At 50.5% G+C, this 15,671-nt stretch overlaps 1 protein-coding gene across 1 annotated transcript in view; it reads right to left on the bottom strand.

The window, feature by feature from the left end:
- Positions 1 to 15,671, bottom strand: part of KCNQ1 (potassium voltage-gated channel subfamily Q member 1) — a 364,926-nt gene that overhangs the window by 75,406 nt on the left and 273,849 nt on the right. Inside the window, exon 17 of the mRNA XM_024749215.1 lies at positions 2,530 to 2,605. Within this exon, the coding sequence (XP_024604983.1) occupies positions 2,530 to 2,605 (76 nt within the window). The remainder of the gene's footprint in view (positions 1 to 2,529; positions 2,606 to 15,671) is intronic.

The following is a 15,671-nucleotide window of genomic DNA, read 5'->3' as shown; positions in this document are numbered from 1 at the left end:
GGGCCCACCCGCCATTTCTGCAGCCCCTGAGGCCAGATGGGGGTGGGCGTGCAGCAGACAGACAGACGGGCTGCTGCGGGGGAAGGGACGGCATCCCTGACAGCTGGGCCTGGGTGGGGGGCCGCCCCTGGAGCCCCACAGAGCCCCTCACTGCCAGGGACTCGTCCACCGCTTCTACGTCCGTGGGGCCCTCCTTCCTGGAGGCCTCCTACTGCCCCAGCTTCTGGCCTTGCCCAAACCAGGAAGCTCCCGGGAGCGCCTCCGCTCAAAGGGCCCCGCCCAAATTATTGAAGGCCCCCCAGGGGTCCTGCGCCGAGGGGAGGGGCAGGGAGCAGGGGAGGTGAGGCTGCCCAGCCTCCTTCCGGAAGCCTCCAGGCCATTCGCAGGACCCTGGCCTGTGTCCTGAGGCAGAAAAGGAGACCCTCGGCCTGGAAGGGAGGTCAGCAACCAGTTGTCTTGCCTGCATGTCTGTGACGGGCGCTCACCAGCGTCCACAGCGGCTCCAGCCACCGTGGCGCCCATCTGCCCAGGGCGGGCTGTGGTTCTGAGCTGGAAGCTGCTCACATCACCCCCAGAGCTGGGCCTGCCACGAGCCCCAAGGTTCCGCCTGCCCTGCTGGGTGCCCCAGACCCTGGAAGCAGCCCCCAGGGAGCCTGGTGTCCACCCTGGCACGGCCCTGCGTGGCCCAACAGTGCCCCAGGGAGCAGGTCATGGCCTCTGCCCTGCCGGGGCCTGCTCTGGAACGCTGGTGGCCCAGCTGCTCAGGCTGGGGACTGTCCCCATCCTGGAAGAGTCCCCGCTGACCCCTCTGATCCCCAGGTTGACATCTGTGGTTTCAGACGTCACCACCAACGGCCCTCGATCGAGGGCGACACATCGTGGCCCTTCTGCGGGCCTCTTCTGCTCTTGGGAGCAGTCCTGCCCAGACCTGACCCCCGAGGGGGTTCCTGCCATTCCTCCTCCTCCCTCCCCAGGAGGCCAGCCTGCCCTCACCCAGCGCCCCCTGAGCTCCCTGCTCCACCAAGCTACCCCTCTGCTGGTACCGCCAGGGCAGCGGGCCCTCGGGGAAGGAACAGCCACAGACGCCCTCTGTCCGGGACCGTCGGATCTCGCCCAGAACACTGCTGGGCAGACCTCCTGGCGCCGGCCGACAATAGCACTCACCACGACTCTTTTGTTTCAACAATGAGGAGTCCCAGGCCCTGGCGGGAGCCTTAGCACAACTTGGCCCAGTTTGGTGGGGAACAGCCCCCCTCCAGGGCTGCAGGCAGACAGACGGGCAGGCAGCAGGATAACACTGGGGACTCTGTGTGCAAACCACCCAGCCAAGGGGGCCACGGGTGCTGCCGGGTAGCCGGAGGAACGGGGCGGCTGGGGCAGGGCCTCACCAGGGCTGTCCTTGGGGCCGGGATCAGTGGCGGTCGTGTCGTGGCAGAGCCTGTGTGAGGGCTGGGCACCCGTGGACGCCGTCCTGGGCCAGCCCCTTGGGCTCGTGCTCCCACTACCAGCGGGGGAAGGGTTCTTCCCCAGGGCTGCCGGGGGGTGGGGTCTTTCCAGAACCACGCACCGAGTCTGGCTCTGTGGCCTGGGTGGGTGAGGGCTCTGCTGAGGGGGCTGGAACGAGCCAGCGTCAAGCCTTCAGCCTGGGGTGGGAGGTACGGCCCGGAGGGGGCTGGCTCTCGTCCCAGCCTCGCTGTGGCCTCCCAGGGGGTGTGAACAAGCCCCTCACTTGGCGAAGCAGGCCCAGGGGATGTGGGTGTTGGTTGGCTCTGGGCGACCCCCAGTCCTGGCTCCACCAAGGACTCACTTTTGAAAGGCACCGGTGGCCAAGCCTTCTGGAAAGAGAATGGCCTCCCCCAAGGGTCCCTGCTTCCTAAGGTTCCACGTTCTCAGAGTCAGGGCTGAGCTGGGCCCCGCTCCTCAGACGGAGGACAGTCCCCACGTAGGAAGGAGGGCACCAAGCCTGCCGCCAGCTGGCTTCCTCTGCGGGCTCCCAGGGGCTGCAGGAGACCCACCCCTGGCAGGAGTGCCGATGGGGAAGCCCACAGTCTCCAGCCCCGCCCAGCCAGAGAGACCCTACCTCTCCCTGCAAAGGTGGGCCACCCCGGGGCACAGAGCAGGGCTGGGTCTCCCCTCTGTTCTGACTCACACAGGGTGGGCGAGGGGGATAAGAGCCCTGAGCCGGCCTGGGACAGAGCACTTCCTGCCCAGGTGACGCAGGGTGGGCTCCGCACCCTCCCCGAGTCACTCCCACTCCTGTCTGGTGGGGGCGTGGGAGGAGCTAGCGAGCCCCCGGGCTCTGCGTGCCTCTGGGCTCTGCGCCGGGCCTCAGGGTCCAGGCCGATCAGGGAAGTGTCCCTCCAGGGTCTGCTGTCTTGGGGACGGATCCTGAAGTCATGGCAGGGTGTTTGACGGGTGAAGGGTCGGGTCTCAGATATGGCAGGGTATGGGGACCCCGCAGCCTGCGCTGTGGGTGGGAGAGGGGCTTTCAGGGTGGACCAGGGCAGGAGGGCTGAGTACAAGACTCACCTGGAATTTCTTCTTGGCCACAAAATACTGCATACGCCTGATGACCTTGATGGTGGCCCGGTGATGCTCCCGCAGCCTGCAGTGGAGAACGGGGAGGAGGGCGTGAGTGTGGACCAGATGGTCATCCCGCGCCCACCACTCTCAGAGGCTCGGAGGCTTCCCAAATGTGCCCCCCATCCCCGGCAAAGGGCTGGGCCTTTCCAGAAACAAGGAGAGTGTTCAACCCCCTCGGATGGGGATCTGCAAGCTCACATCCTGGTGGCAGGAGGAGAGGCTGAGACCAAGAGGCTTTAAATTAGGGGGATGACCCTAGAGGGACCCTCGCCTTGCTTGTCGCTCAGAAGTGGGGTAGGAGTCAGGGTCCCGAGTTGGCAATGGCTCTGCCCCTCACTCACGGTAGAGCCACAGAAGCTTCTTTCTACCCTTGGGCCTTCTGGCTGCTCACTAGTAGCATGGGGAGGGGGTACAGACAGATGACAGCTAAGGCCCCTTTCAGCTGGAAGGTGTTATAGCCCTCCCACCGGTACCCACTTGGAAAACGTAGGGCTGGCGGACGAATTAGCCAGGGAGAGTTAGCACCTGAGCCACCCTGTTAAGGAGACCGTGCAGTATCCCCTCTGAAGTTCCTTCTAGAAACATCATTAAAAAGGGAAACACAACCGTTGATGTATATGTATATGTTCATAGGAAAAAGACCGGAAGGAAATACATCCACATGGAACCAGTGGGGATTTTCCTTCTGGCTCTGAAGCCTGCATCTGACCAGACCTTCTGCTGAGAACGCCACCACAGCTGTGTGATGGCTTTGAGAGCAAGGAAGACCCCAAGGGCTGAGATCCCAGAAGAGGAACGAACTGGGAGAGCCCACGTGTGCGTTTGTGCGTTTGTGCGTTTGTTGTGTGGGGCACACTAGCCGAATGGGAGGCAGGGGGCTCCCTGGGCCGGCAAGATAAACAGGAGTCCAGGGCTGCAAAGACATCCAGGACTTGATGGGCCAAGATCCTGGTGAATGGGGGGCCACAGAGAAGGAAGCCTCCTTTCACGCAATTTCCCCTTGAAGCATCTGTGAACTAAGCCACACAGCATGGGGTGAGATTCTGAGAAACGGAGCAAGGAGCAGCTGCTAGAAGGATAAAAAGCTAAGCAGAGGCCTCCACAGACTCACGTCACCGGGGAGAGGAGAACTGCGATTCAGAGTCACCAAGGAGACGGGGTCCTGGCAAACACCCCAAGCTTTCAGATGAGACCTCCCAACCCTGCCATAGCCTCAAATCACCTCAATCCCCACCTGGAGCAAGGTGCTCTGTCCTGCACCTTTTGCACGCCAGAGAAAACGGAATTATCTGTAGGGATAAGATCATGGAGCCGCTATTCTGTTTTTAATACTCAACAGACTGAAAACAAATGGACAAAACAGACCACGGAAACAGATCTAAAGATGTGGTAGATTCAATGCCTTAAAGACTTGTAGCTCTTGCATCAAGGGATAGAGTTGGTTTTCTCACTGCTTGAATTTGGGCTGACCTTGACCCTTATTGTGATGAAAAGAATGCTGGGGAAGTCCCACCGTGTATAACTTGTGTGCTCTTGGAATGCGGTCACTTGAACCACCTCAGCTGGCTGGCTGGAGAGGCCACGTGGAGAATCACCGTGCTCTGGCCAAGAGCCAGCACCAAGCAATGGGCATGTGCGTTGAGGCCATCTTTGACCATCCGGCCCTGATAAGCCTCCAAGGGGACCGCAGCTGTGAGAGTCACCCCACGCAGAGCCAGCAGGACAGCCTCCCAGCTGAGCCGAGCCCAGATTGCTGACCCACAGACTCATGAATAAGGAAGGAGGCTAGCTGAGACCACCCAGTCACCACCAAGCTGCCGCCTGGACGAGCCAGGTGAGACCAGCGAGGTGAGGAGCCCAATATGCTGACCCACAGACTCAGGAGCAAACGGTTGCATTGGCTTGCTTCAGAGTTTTTAGATAAGGACTTGAAAATAACCTTGATAAGTAGGTTCAAGAAAATAGATGACAAGATGGAGAATTTCACCAGAGAAGTAAAATCTATATGAAAAAGAAAGAAAGGAAATTCCAGAACAAAAAGGACACTCATGGAAATTAAGAAATGCAGTAGATGAATTTGCTGGCAGAGGAGAAGAGAATATTTGTGAATTGGAGAAAATAGCCAGGTTAGAGTATGGAGGGAAAGTAGAATTAAACATATAGGAAAAAAATGCAAGGCATATAAGATAAGGTTAGAAGTTCTAATACATGTAACACCTTAGAAGGAGAGGAGGCAAAATGGAGAACAAATAATTTTGAAGCCTCAGTGGCACAGAATTTTCCCCCAAATGATGGAAGACATCAGGCCACAGATTCAAACAGCTCTTTGGATCCAGCTGGAGAGAGAGACAAGGTACAACAGACCCAGGCCCATCAGAGTAACCCTGCTGGAGACCACAGGGAACACTGCAGAAGCTCTAAAGTCAGGGGGGTGGGGGCGAGAATGATGACACATTATCCTGATGGTTGACTTGTCAATGGAAAGGATGAAAGCCAGAATGACATCCTTAAAGTGCTCAAGGAAAATTCCTACCAACTTGGCATGCTATACCCATCCAATACGTTCTTAGAAATGAAGGTTCAAGTGAAAGAATCCAGTCACAAAAGGATAAACTCTGTATAGTTCCACTTGTATGAGGACCTAGAGTCATCAAGTCTACAGAGACAGAAAGTAGGATGGTGGGGCTGGGCCTGAGGGGAGGGGGATGGGGAGTGAGCGTTCAATGGGGACAGGGTGTCAGTTTGGGAAGACGAAACAGTTCTGGAGATGATGGTGATGGTTACACAACAACGTGAACGTGCTTAATGCCCCTGAATGATACAGTTAAAGATGGTTAAAATGATACATTTTATGTTATGCATATTTTCTACAATAATTATAAAATAAGAAGGTGAAGGGCTTCCCTGGTGGCGCAGTGGTTGAGAATCTGCCTGCCAGTGCAGGGGACGCGGGTTCGAGCCCTGGTCTGGGAGGATCCCACACGCTGTGGAGCAACTGGGCCCGTGAGCCACAACTACTGAGCCTGCGCGTCTGGAGCCTGTGTTCCCCCACACGAGAGGCCGCGACAGTGAGAGGCCCGCGCACCGCGATGAAGAGTGGCCCCCGCTCGCCACAACTAGAGAAAGCCCTCGCACAGAAACGAAGACCCAACGCAGCCAAAAATAATAAATAAATAAATAAATTAATTAATTAAAAAAAAAAAAAAAGAAGGTGAAAACTAGACCAAGAGAATTCACTGCTGGGAGACCTGCACTGAAAGAACGACTTAGGGGTCTCCCCAGGTAGAGAGCAATGATCCCAGAAGGATGCACAGAAATGCAGGAAGGAATTAAGAATGTAGAAAAGGACAGATATGTGAGAAAGTTTAAGTTAGTAAATTAAAGTGACTGAAATAATCATGATAATGTCTCCTGAGGTTTAAGGCATAGCTATAGCTAAAAATACATGGTAAAAATAGCATAAAAGGGAGGAGGCATCAGTGGAGATAAACAGTGGTGAGCACCATGTGTTGTCAGGGAAACGGTAAAAGTGCTCGTCTGAGGTCGACTCCAGTGAGTCAAGGATGTGTCTGATAATCTCTAGGCAACCACTGATGGAATAATAAAGGGCTGTGGAATTAACAAGCTAATAGGGGATAAAAATTAACTAATAACAAGTTTTGATTAACCCAAAGAAGCAGGAAAGGAAGTCAAAAGGAAGTGACGGAACAAATGGGAAAAAGAAAAGTGAGATAGTAGATTGCATGCATTGCAGAGGGACTAAATATTCCAGTTAAAAAACCAAGATCGTCAGATGAGATTTAAAAAAACAATTTGATGTTGCCTATAAATATACTGAAATAGATAGGCATAGAAATGTTGACAGTGAAAGGATAGAAAAAGACATACATTGGCGTTGCCCAATGAAAGCTAGTGCAGGTAAACTAATATAAGACAAAGAAGACTAAGTATTGGCAGAGATAAAGAGGGGATATTTCATCATTTAAAAAGCGGTCAAGGGAATTCCCTGGCCGTCTAGTGGTTAGGACACTATGCTTCCGCTGTAGGGGGCAGGGGTTCCATCCCTGGTTGGGGAACTAAGATCCTGCATGCCCCGTGGAAAAAAAAAAAAAAAAAAAAAGTGGTCAAAATTTGGTGGGAAGAGATCAATTCTAAATCCGTATGTACTTAACAACATGAGCTTCAAATATACAAAAGCAAAAGCTGGCAGAACTAAAGGTAAAAGAGAAAATCCACAATCGTGGTGGGAGATTTGAATGCACCTCGGTGGGTAACAGATAGAGGAGCTGTGAAAACATCTAAAGAGAGACACGTCTGAACGAACCGAGGAGGAACTTGATGTGATCAACGCTTACAGAACACCGTGCTCAGTGCCCAAAGGGCATCTAAGCTTCCCAAGCACACAGGGAACATCTACCAGAAGGGACCGTGTGCAGGGCTTGAAGAGCAAGTTCCAACAAATTTCAAAGAAAGTAAGTCACATATGTATGTTCTCTGACCACAGAGAGATTAAGCTAGAAATGAATAAGAAAATGATAACTGGAAAATCCTTAAGCGTTTTGGAAATTAAATATCTCAAGGATCGAAGAGGAAATCTGATAAGAATTGAAAAATACTTTTAATTGAATCGTAATAAAAATGTTCCGTATCACAACTTACAGCTAAAATAAGTGCTTGAGGTACCATGAAACAGTGCTTAGAGGAAACTTTATGACCTTAAATCATATATTAAGAGAAGAGGGGAGGCCAAAGTCTGTCTCAAGAAGTTTAAACAATAGTAAATTAAATCCCAAGAAGGTAGATGGAAAGAGATAATAAAGATACGAGCACAATTCAATGAAATAAAAAATGAACATTTCGTTAAGGAAAATCAACAAAGCCAAAATCTGATTTTCTGAAAAGACTAACTAGAGATATTTTAAGAACCTATTTAGAGGATATTATAAATATAAAATCTTGATAGTTTAGGTAAAATAGATTAATTCCTAAAAACACCACAATATATAAAAGCAGACGTAAGAAGAAACTTAAAAATCCAAATTGCCCGATTTTAATTAAATAAACTAGATTTGGAATTCACACACACAAAAGCCTTAGGTCTAGATGACTTCACCAGTAGATTCTTCCTTAAATGGGAAGAAATAATACCAATTTTATACGAATCTTTTTAGAGGATTTTTATGAGTCAGTATAACCTTGATATCAAAACCCGACAAAGATGCTTCAAGAAAGAAAAGTCACAGGCCAATCTCTCTCGTAAACATGGATGCAAATATCCTACCTGCATCACCAACAAATTGAACCCAATGCCACATGTAAAGATAAATGACCAAGTGTAGTTCAATCCAGTTACGCAAGGTTGGTTTCGCAGCCGAAAACCAATCAACGTTATTCACCACATCAACAGAACAAGTAAGAAAACAACATATAAGCAACTCAAAAGATGCAGAAAGACATGTGATAAAACTCAAGACCCATTCGTAATTAAAAACACAACTCTTAGAGAACTAGGAATAGGAGGAGACTCCATTACGCAAAAAACAAACACAAAAGCAAACAAAATCTAAGCAAACATCATGCTTAATGGTGAAATATTCCTCCTGAGATGGGGAGTAAGACAAGGATGTTCGCCATTACCGTTTCTACTTAACATTATCCCCAAAGTCTCAGCCAGTGCATTGGGTGGGGGGGAGGGGGAAAGGAAATGAAAGATACGATAATTGGACAGGACAAAATAAAACTTCTGTCATTATTTGCAAATGACATAATCATATATGTTAAAAACCCCTTCAGAATCTTCAGATAAATTATTCTATTGCTAAATGAATTTAGAAAGAACACTGGTTTTAAAGATGATATACAAAAAGCAATTGTATTTCTCTATGTTAGTAACAAGCAACTAGAAAATGAAATAAAAAGATACCAATTGTAACAGCATCAAAACCCATAAAATACCTAAGAATAAATCTCCTGGAGCTGAACAAGACCTCTACACAGAAACATACTAGACATTAGTGAGAGAAATTAAAGAGGCCCTAAATCAGTTGAGGGTTATATAATACGTTTATAAATTGGAAGACTCAATATTTGTTAAGAGGTGAGTTTTGAGGTATGGGTCAAGTGTAATTCCAATCAGAGTGCTTTTATTTATTCATTTCTGGGGGGGCACAATTTTCAAGCTGATTCTAAAATATTGGTGAAAAAGCAAAGGGCTAAGGTAGACAAGACAATTTTGAAGAACAACGAAGTCGAGGACTCACACTGCCAGTTTAAAAGGTACTGTAAAGCTACCGCGATGAGTAGAGTATATTAGAGAGATGTGGTATTAGAATACGCTTTTGACACAGCCGTATTAGGTAGAGGATAGATCAGCGGGACAGAATAAAACATTCAGAAGCACAAACACGCATGTGTGGTCACTGTGTTTATAACCGGGGCACTACTGCAGTCCAGTGGGGGAAAGAATGTTCTCTTCAGTCAATGGTACTGGGACAATTTGGATAGCTGTATGCAAAAGATATGAACCATGATCCCCGCCACACAGCAGTCACAAAATTAATTCATGTTAGATTTTAGATCAAAGCGTGCAGGCAGAGACCATCAGACCTCCAGAAGAGAGCAGGAGAGTATCTTTATGACCTTGGAAGATTTCCCCAAACACAAGCCACACTGACAACAACAACAAAATTCGACAAATCGCCCTTCCTTAAAATTAAGACCTTCTAGACATCAAAAGACATCATTAAAGGAATGAACAGATGCTCTACAGGCCAGGAAGGGATATTTTCTGGTAAAGGACTTGTAGCCGGAATATATTGAGAATATGCCTACAGATCAATAAGGAAAAGACCACATAATTGAAAAAGATGATTTGAACAGGCGCTTTTCACATAGGATGCCCAAACGTCAGTAAGCCCATGAGAAGGCGCTCAACATCATGAGCTATTAGGGAAATGCAGATGAAAACCCGAAAGGGGTACCCATATACGCTCGCTAAAACGGCCAAACTTAAAAAGGCTGACAACATCCAGTGTCGCAGACGCTGTGGAGTGACAGACGCCCATGCGCTGCTGGTGGGAACGTGTGTTGGTTCACTTTGGAAAGCTGTTTGGCTGTAGCCTTGGGACCTGGCATTTCGTATTCTCCAGATACTTAATCCAGAGAAACGAGTGTTCACGTCCACCAAAGATATCTATCAGGATCTTTACAGCAGCTTCCCTCATAGGAGGGCCAGCCAGTGACAAAGCCGTATATGCAAATACGGTTCCATGCAGGCTCAAGAACAGGCAAGACTGTTCTACGGTGAGAGAAGCCAGGATAGGGTTACCTGTGGCGGCAGGGGTGGGGGGCGTCGGGGGAGGCTTCCCTGGGGAGGTGGGAAGGAAACTGCTGGTGGGACGGAAGTGTTCTATGTCCTGACCTCGTGGGTTTTTATGTAGGGTATATATACGTAAAACTAAGCTGATCTGTTCCTGCAGGATTTATGCACTTTACAATAAATAAATCATACCATAGTTTTTTAAAAAGCCTTTCAAGATAAGCAGCTTTTAAAGTTCTCAGGGACAGGTGGTTTCTACTTAGCCCAGAGTTGGCCACTTTTGAGCGCAGAGCATATGAGATGCTCTCCAGTGAGACCAAGGCCCCCCATGTTACTGGACGTTACTGGACGTTACTGGACGTTACTGGACGGTGGGCCAGGCCCATGTGCAGAAGGCACTCATGTCTGTGTCCCCGCATCTCCTCCGACTGGGGCTCACCTGAGCACATGCATTCACAGGGGCCCCCTGCATGCAGCACCCAGGCCTGGTGACACTCATGCACCTACATGGGAGGGGGCGGCAACTTACATACTTCAGGACACACGCGTGCGGGCACGCGCGCGCGCACACACACACACACACACACACACACACACACACACGGGCTTGGAGGGGGAGCCAAAGCAGGCTACGGGAGGCCCTGAGATTCCTCCTCTGGGGCTTGGGCCACTGGCCCCATGAGCCCTTCACCCCCGGCCTGAGCCCCGGGAGGGGATGTCCCCTGGCCTCAGGTTCCCGCCTCTTGCAGTCCCCCCAGGTGGTGTGTGAGCAGGCAGTGGGCGGGGCCTCCACAGGTGCCCCACTGGGAAGGGCCCCACTGGCTGTGCCCGCCGAGGCCTGGACGAGGCCCGAGGTTCTCAGATCCCACTTCACTTGAACAAAGGACCGCACCCAGTGACTGCCCCAGTGGCCTCCAGAGGCTGCCGCCACCCTCGCCTCTGCCAGGTCCACGGAACAAAGCCATGGCCTTTGCAACCAAGCAGCCCCCCAGGCCGATGGGAAGCCAGGGCTGGGGACACTGGGGCCCGGCCAGCTCCGCTCAGGCCTGCTGTGGCCTGGCCCCTGCTCTGGTGACAGCCCCATGGCCAGCCTCTCTGCTGGACACAAAGACTCTGCGGTCTCTGGGGAAGGGCCTGGCTGGCCCCTCTCTCTGAGGGCCTTCTCCTCTCTCCAGGCTGGGCTTGGCCTGGGGAGGGGGTGAGTGCCCTTTTCTGGTGGCTCCAACACCGGGCAGGTGGGACGGGCAGTAGGACTCACCTCAGGCACACTGAGCCCCGCGGGAGAGCGCGCGTCCCCTTCCCTCTGTCTGAGAAAGGAGGCACCCTCCGCCACCCCTTCGACAAAGAGGAGGACCCGGATGGATATTAGATTTTTATCAATGCTTTTTCCACATCACTGGATAGGATCGTGAGAGTTTTCTCTGCGGCCTGTTGATGTGATGGGTTATGTTAATGGAATTCTGAATATTGAACCGGCCGGGTTTATCTGGAATAAATCTCACTTGGTTGTGGTGTTTCATTTTTTTATCCATCATTATAGAGTTGGTTGTTCTCTCTCAGTAATGTAGAAAACCCCCAGGAACCCACTGCTCAGAATAAAAGCTAGACCCCGACAGCCCTGAATTCAACCATCCCCCTGCCTCTCCCACCCTGGGGAGCCATCGACCTGAATCCATGTCCTTCACGCCTTGCTTTCCTGATTATATAACTTTATCACACTTACATATATCCAAAAAAGGGCATATAGTTTTTATTTTAGTGATTTAAACTTTATAGAAACGTATTATGCTTTTCCCTGGGCTTATGTTGCCAAGACCCGCCCACACGGTTCTGAGTCACTCTGGTTCGTTCGTTTTGACTGGTGGAAAGGACACCTCTATGTGGACATTCCGAGTACATTCACTCTCCCTCCTGGATGGGCACGTGGCTTGGTGAGGGCAGGACGACACGCACTCCTGGTTACCTTCTCCGGCTGGGCACGGACTGGAGTTTCCTCAGGGTGAGTACCCAGGCGTGCCACAGCCGGGTCATCGGTATGTGAAATTGCACCTTACAGGTGATACCGCAGTGTCCTTCCTACTAAGTGGTGGCCCTACTAAGCATCCCACCAGGGGTTCAGGAGAGACCCGGGGCCCCACATTGCCCCACATCCCCGTCTGCTGCCCTAGTGATCAGGCTTCAGGATTTATACCAGATGAAACCAGTGTCAGCGATGCTCTCACACACTGACTGGCCATGTGTCCTCCACTGTGAAAGGCACAGCCCTGGGCCATTTTTCTGTTCAGCTATTTGTGCACTTATTGATTAGTTCGATGTAAATTGTCTGTCTTTCCCCCTCCCTCCCTCCCTCCCTCCCTCCTTTCTCTCTCTCTCCCCCTCTTTTTTTCCTCCCTCCCTCCTTTCTCTCTCTCTCTCTCTCTCTCCCTCCCTCCCTCCCTCCTTCCCTCCCTTCCTATCTCTCTACCTACCAACCAACCAATTCTTTGTCAATTCATGTATTGGGAATACCTATTCCTGTATTAGGCAGTAAAAGGCTTCCCAAAGATGTTCTAATCCCCAGAACCTATGAATATGTCACCTTACGTGGTACAAGGGACTTTATGGATGCAATTCAGGTGCTGCACCTTGAGATGGGTAGAGTATTCTAGATTATCCAGGTGGGCCCGATTAGACATTTGAGTCCTTAAAAGTGGGGCCTTTCCCAGCTGTGGCTGAAAGAAGCCGTGACTGTGGGAAAGAGGCCAGAGAGCAGCAACGTGACGGCTTTGAAGGTAGAGGAAAGGGCCAAGGACCCTTTAGAAGCTGAAAAAGGTCAGGCATGGATTCTCTCCTGGGGCCTCCAGAAGGAACCAGTCCTGTGATACCTTTCAGACCCTCAGGCTGTGTGGGACTTCTGACCTACAGAAGAACCAAAAGAGGATAAATGCATGTTGTTTGAAGCCACTAGGTTTGAGGGAATTTCTTACAGCAACAATAGAAAACTAGTGCAAATCCCACTTTGAAAATTATCTTTTCACTTTTTTAAGGTGTCTTTCAATGAACAGAAGTGCTTATTTTACAGAAACAAATTTATTAATATTTTTCTTTCATAGTCAATGCTTTTGTGTCTCACGTGAGAAATATTCCTTTATGCTAAGTTTTGAAAGATACAAACTAACATATTTTCTAATGGTTATAAGCTTTGTATTTGACATTTCATTCTTAGGCCCATCTGGAGTGAATTTTTGAATATGGTGTGAGGTCGGGGCCCAACTTCACTTTCTCATTATGAATAATCACCTATTCCAGCGACTGGCAATGCCATTTTGATCACACTCAAAAACCTCACATTTGTGCAGGTCTTTTCTGGGCTCTCTATTCCACTGGGCTAATGATCGATCCCTGCACCCACACTGCAGCATCTGAGTCACTATGTGTTACACCATATGTCCTGGTACCTGGAAGAAATGGTCTTTCCCTGAGCTTCTGAAAAAGGTCTTGGTATTCGTGGCTCCTTATTCTTCCACAGAAATTTTTGAATCATCAAATTATGTTTCATGGGAAAAAAAAAACCTATTGGGGTTTTTATTGGAATTATACTGAATCTATGGATGAAGGAGGAAGAAATGAATTGACATCTTTATAACACTGTCTCTTATTTATGAATATGGTATATCTTTCCCTTTATGTAAGTTTTTGAAATCTCTAAATAAAGCAAAAATTTTGTTCTTTAAAAAAAAACCTAACAAAATAGATAAAGCTCTGGTGAGACTGAGAGAAGATAGAAATAAAAATATTATAAAAGAAAATAAGGAAACATTACAACTAGGGATTTGAAAGCTAATAAAAGAATATTCTCAAAAACTATATGCCAGAAACTTTGGAAAACCTAGACAGGAATGGCTATATTCTCAGGAAAATATCTAACTCAATAGAACGGACTCAGGATGGAACAAAACATTTGAATAAGCCTACAACTACTAAAGGTATTAAAGTGGTGGTTAAAATATCTTCCCACAAGAAAAAGCCAGGGCCAGATGGCTTTATCCCAAATTGTACTAAACTTTCAAGGAACAGATCATCACAATTTTATACAAACATCTTAAACTGAATGAAAAATGAAAACATGTCAAAATTTGAGGGATGCAGCTAAAGCAGGTCTCAGAGGGAAATTTATAGCATTCAATGACATAGTAAAAGAAAAGAAAAGTCTTAAATCAATGATCTCAGTTTCTACCTTAAGAAACTAGAAAAAGAAGAGCAAATGAAACCCAAAGTAAGCAGAAGAGTGGAAATGATAGCAATATAAGCAGAAATGATTGAACAAGGGAGGAGGGCGTTGCCCTTGTCAGAGATGTGGGCTGCTGTGCTCAGCTGAAGCCATAGAGGACCAGCCCCTTGCTGACTTCATCCCTGAAGGTCTGCACCCAGGAACATTTCCATGAACCGCCTTCTGGTCTCCCAGAACACTTGCTCTTTTGCCCCTGGAAGTGGCTGATTGTGGGGACTCTCCCTTTCAGGTCTTTCCAAAGGAAGGGGTTTGGGGACGGTGTGCAGAGACAGCAGGTTGCTGTCACCTTTCCCTTTGAGGCCTGGTATGTGTTTGTTGCCCAGTGCCGGCTCTGATAGGAAGGCAGGGTGTCCCCGTCTCAGGCCCGGGGAAGCAGAGCCTCGTGACTCGTGGCTCGGCCTCCCTGCTGGCGGCAGTGCTGAGGGCAAGACTGCAGTGTGAGCTCTGTCCCCGTGACAGCCCAGTCACCCTCCTGCCCCGGCTCTGGTTTCTGTTGGGGGGAGGGGCGGGGGGAAGCCCAGGCCCCCTCGCCCCCAACCCAGCTCAGTCTGGACTCTGTGTCCGAGTCTTGCCCACCCGGGGTTGGCTGGGGGCTCGCTGCCCTGCTGTCTTCCCGTCCCGCCCTTGACCCATCCCACCGGGCCAGCTCTGGCTTCCGGCTCTGGATGCCTGCCCGAGGGCCGGGGGGAGTCTGTGGTTGAGTCAGGCGACTTCTTTAGAGATAGCACCCTGCGGGGTGAGGGTTTTGCAATCCTGAGACTTCAAACCAGCCCGCCCAGCGTGCATGGCCCACTGGCTTCTGACAAAAACAGCTCAGGATAGGCTGTGAAGTGCCCCGGCCTGGCCCCGCCTGGCTCTGAGAAGCAATCGAAGGACGGGTGGACCAAGGGGCCACCGTGCCTGTCTTCTGCTGACCCTGAGCTGAATGTAGGGTGGCTCCATAGCTGGCCAGCCGTGGCTACCTCTGACAGGGGTCAAGGCCGGCGCTGCTGGTGGACGGGGCCCAGCCCAGGCACGATGGGGGCTGAGTCTGCAGCTTTCTCTGCAGCCCACCCTCCCACCATGCCTCCCACGTCCACCAATCCCTGCCACATCCAGGGCCGTGCTCACGCCCACTTGGAGGGCCCTCCCTCACCTCCTTCCTGGTCACAGCCCACCCTCATTCACGTCCAGCCACACCCCTTCCCCAGGGAGGTGTCGGGTGGCCACACTCCCCTGCTGTGATGGCACCCGGGAGCCCCAAACACCGACTGTAATCAAATGATCACCGTGTAATTCATGGTCGCCGCTGGGGCTGAGACATGTGGCCCAGATATTCCCCACGTCCAGCTCGGAGCTTGGAGGCAGGAGCAGGCGATCAGCCCTGGCCTGAGAGCCCCAGAGCCCCCAGGCCCCCATGTTCTGGGGAGGAAAGTCTAGAAGACTCTGCTCATCTGTGAAGATGCAGGGCTCCGGCCCTGAGATGGGCATGTATCCCTTCAAAACTCAAGTCATCTCAGG

The sequence above is a fragment of the Neophocaena asiaeorientalis genome, unplaced genomic scaffold (assembly GCF_003031525.2).
Source record: "Neophocaena asiaeorientalis asiaeorientalis breed wild unplaced genomic scaffold, Neophocaena_asiaeorientalis_V1.1 scaffold43, whole genome shotgun sequence".
In the NCBI taxonomy this organism is placed as follows: domain Eukaryota; kingdom Metazoa; phylum Chordata; class Mammalia; order Artiodactyla; family Phocoenidae; genus Neophocaena; species Neophocaena asiaeorientalis.
This window is presented reverse-complemented; position numbering and strand designations above follow the sequence as displayed.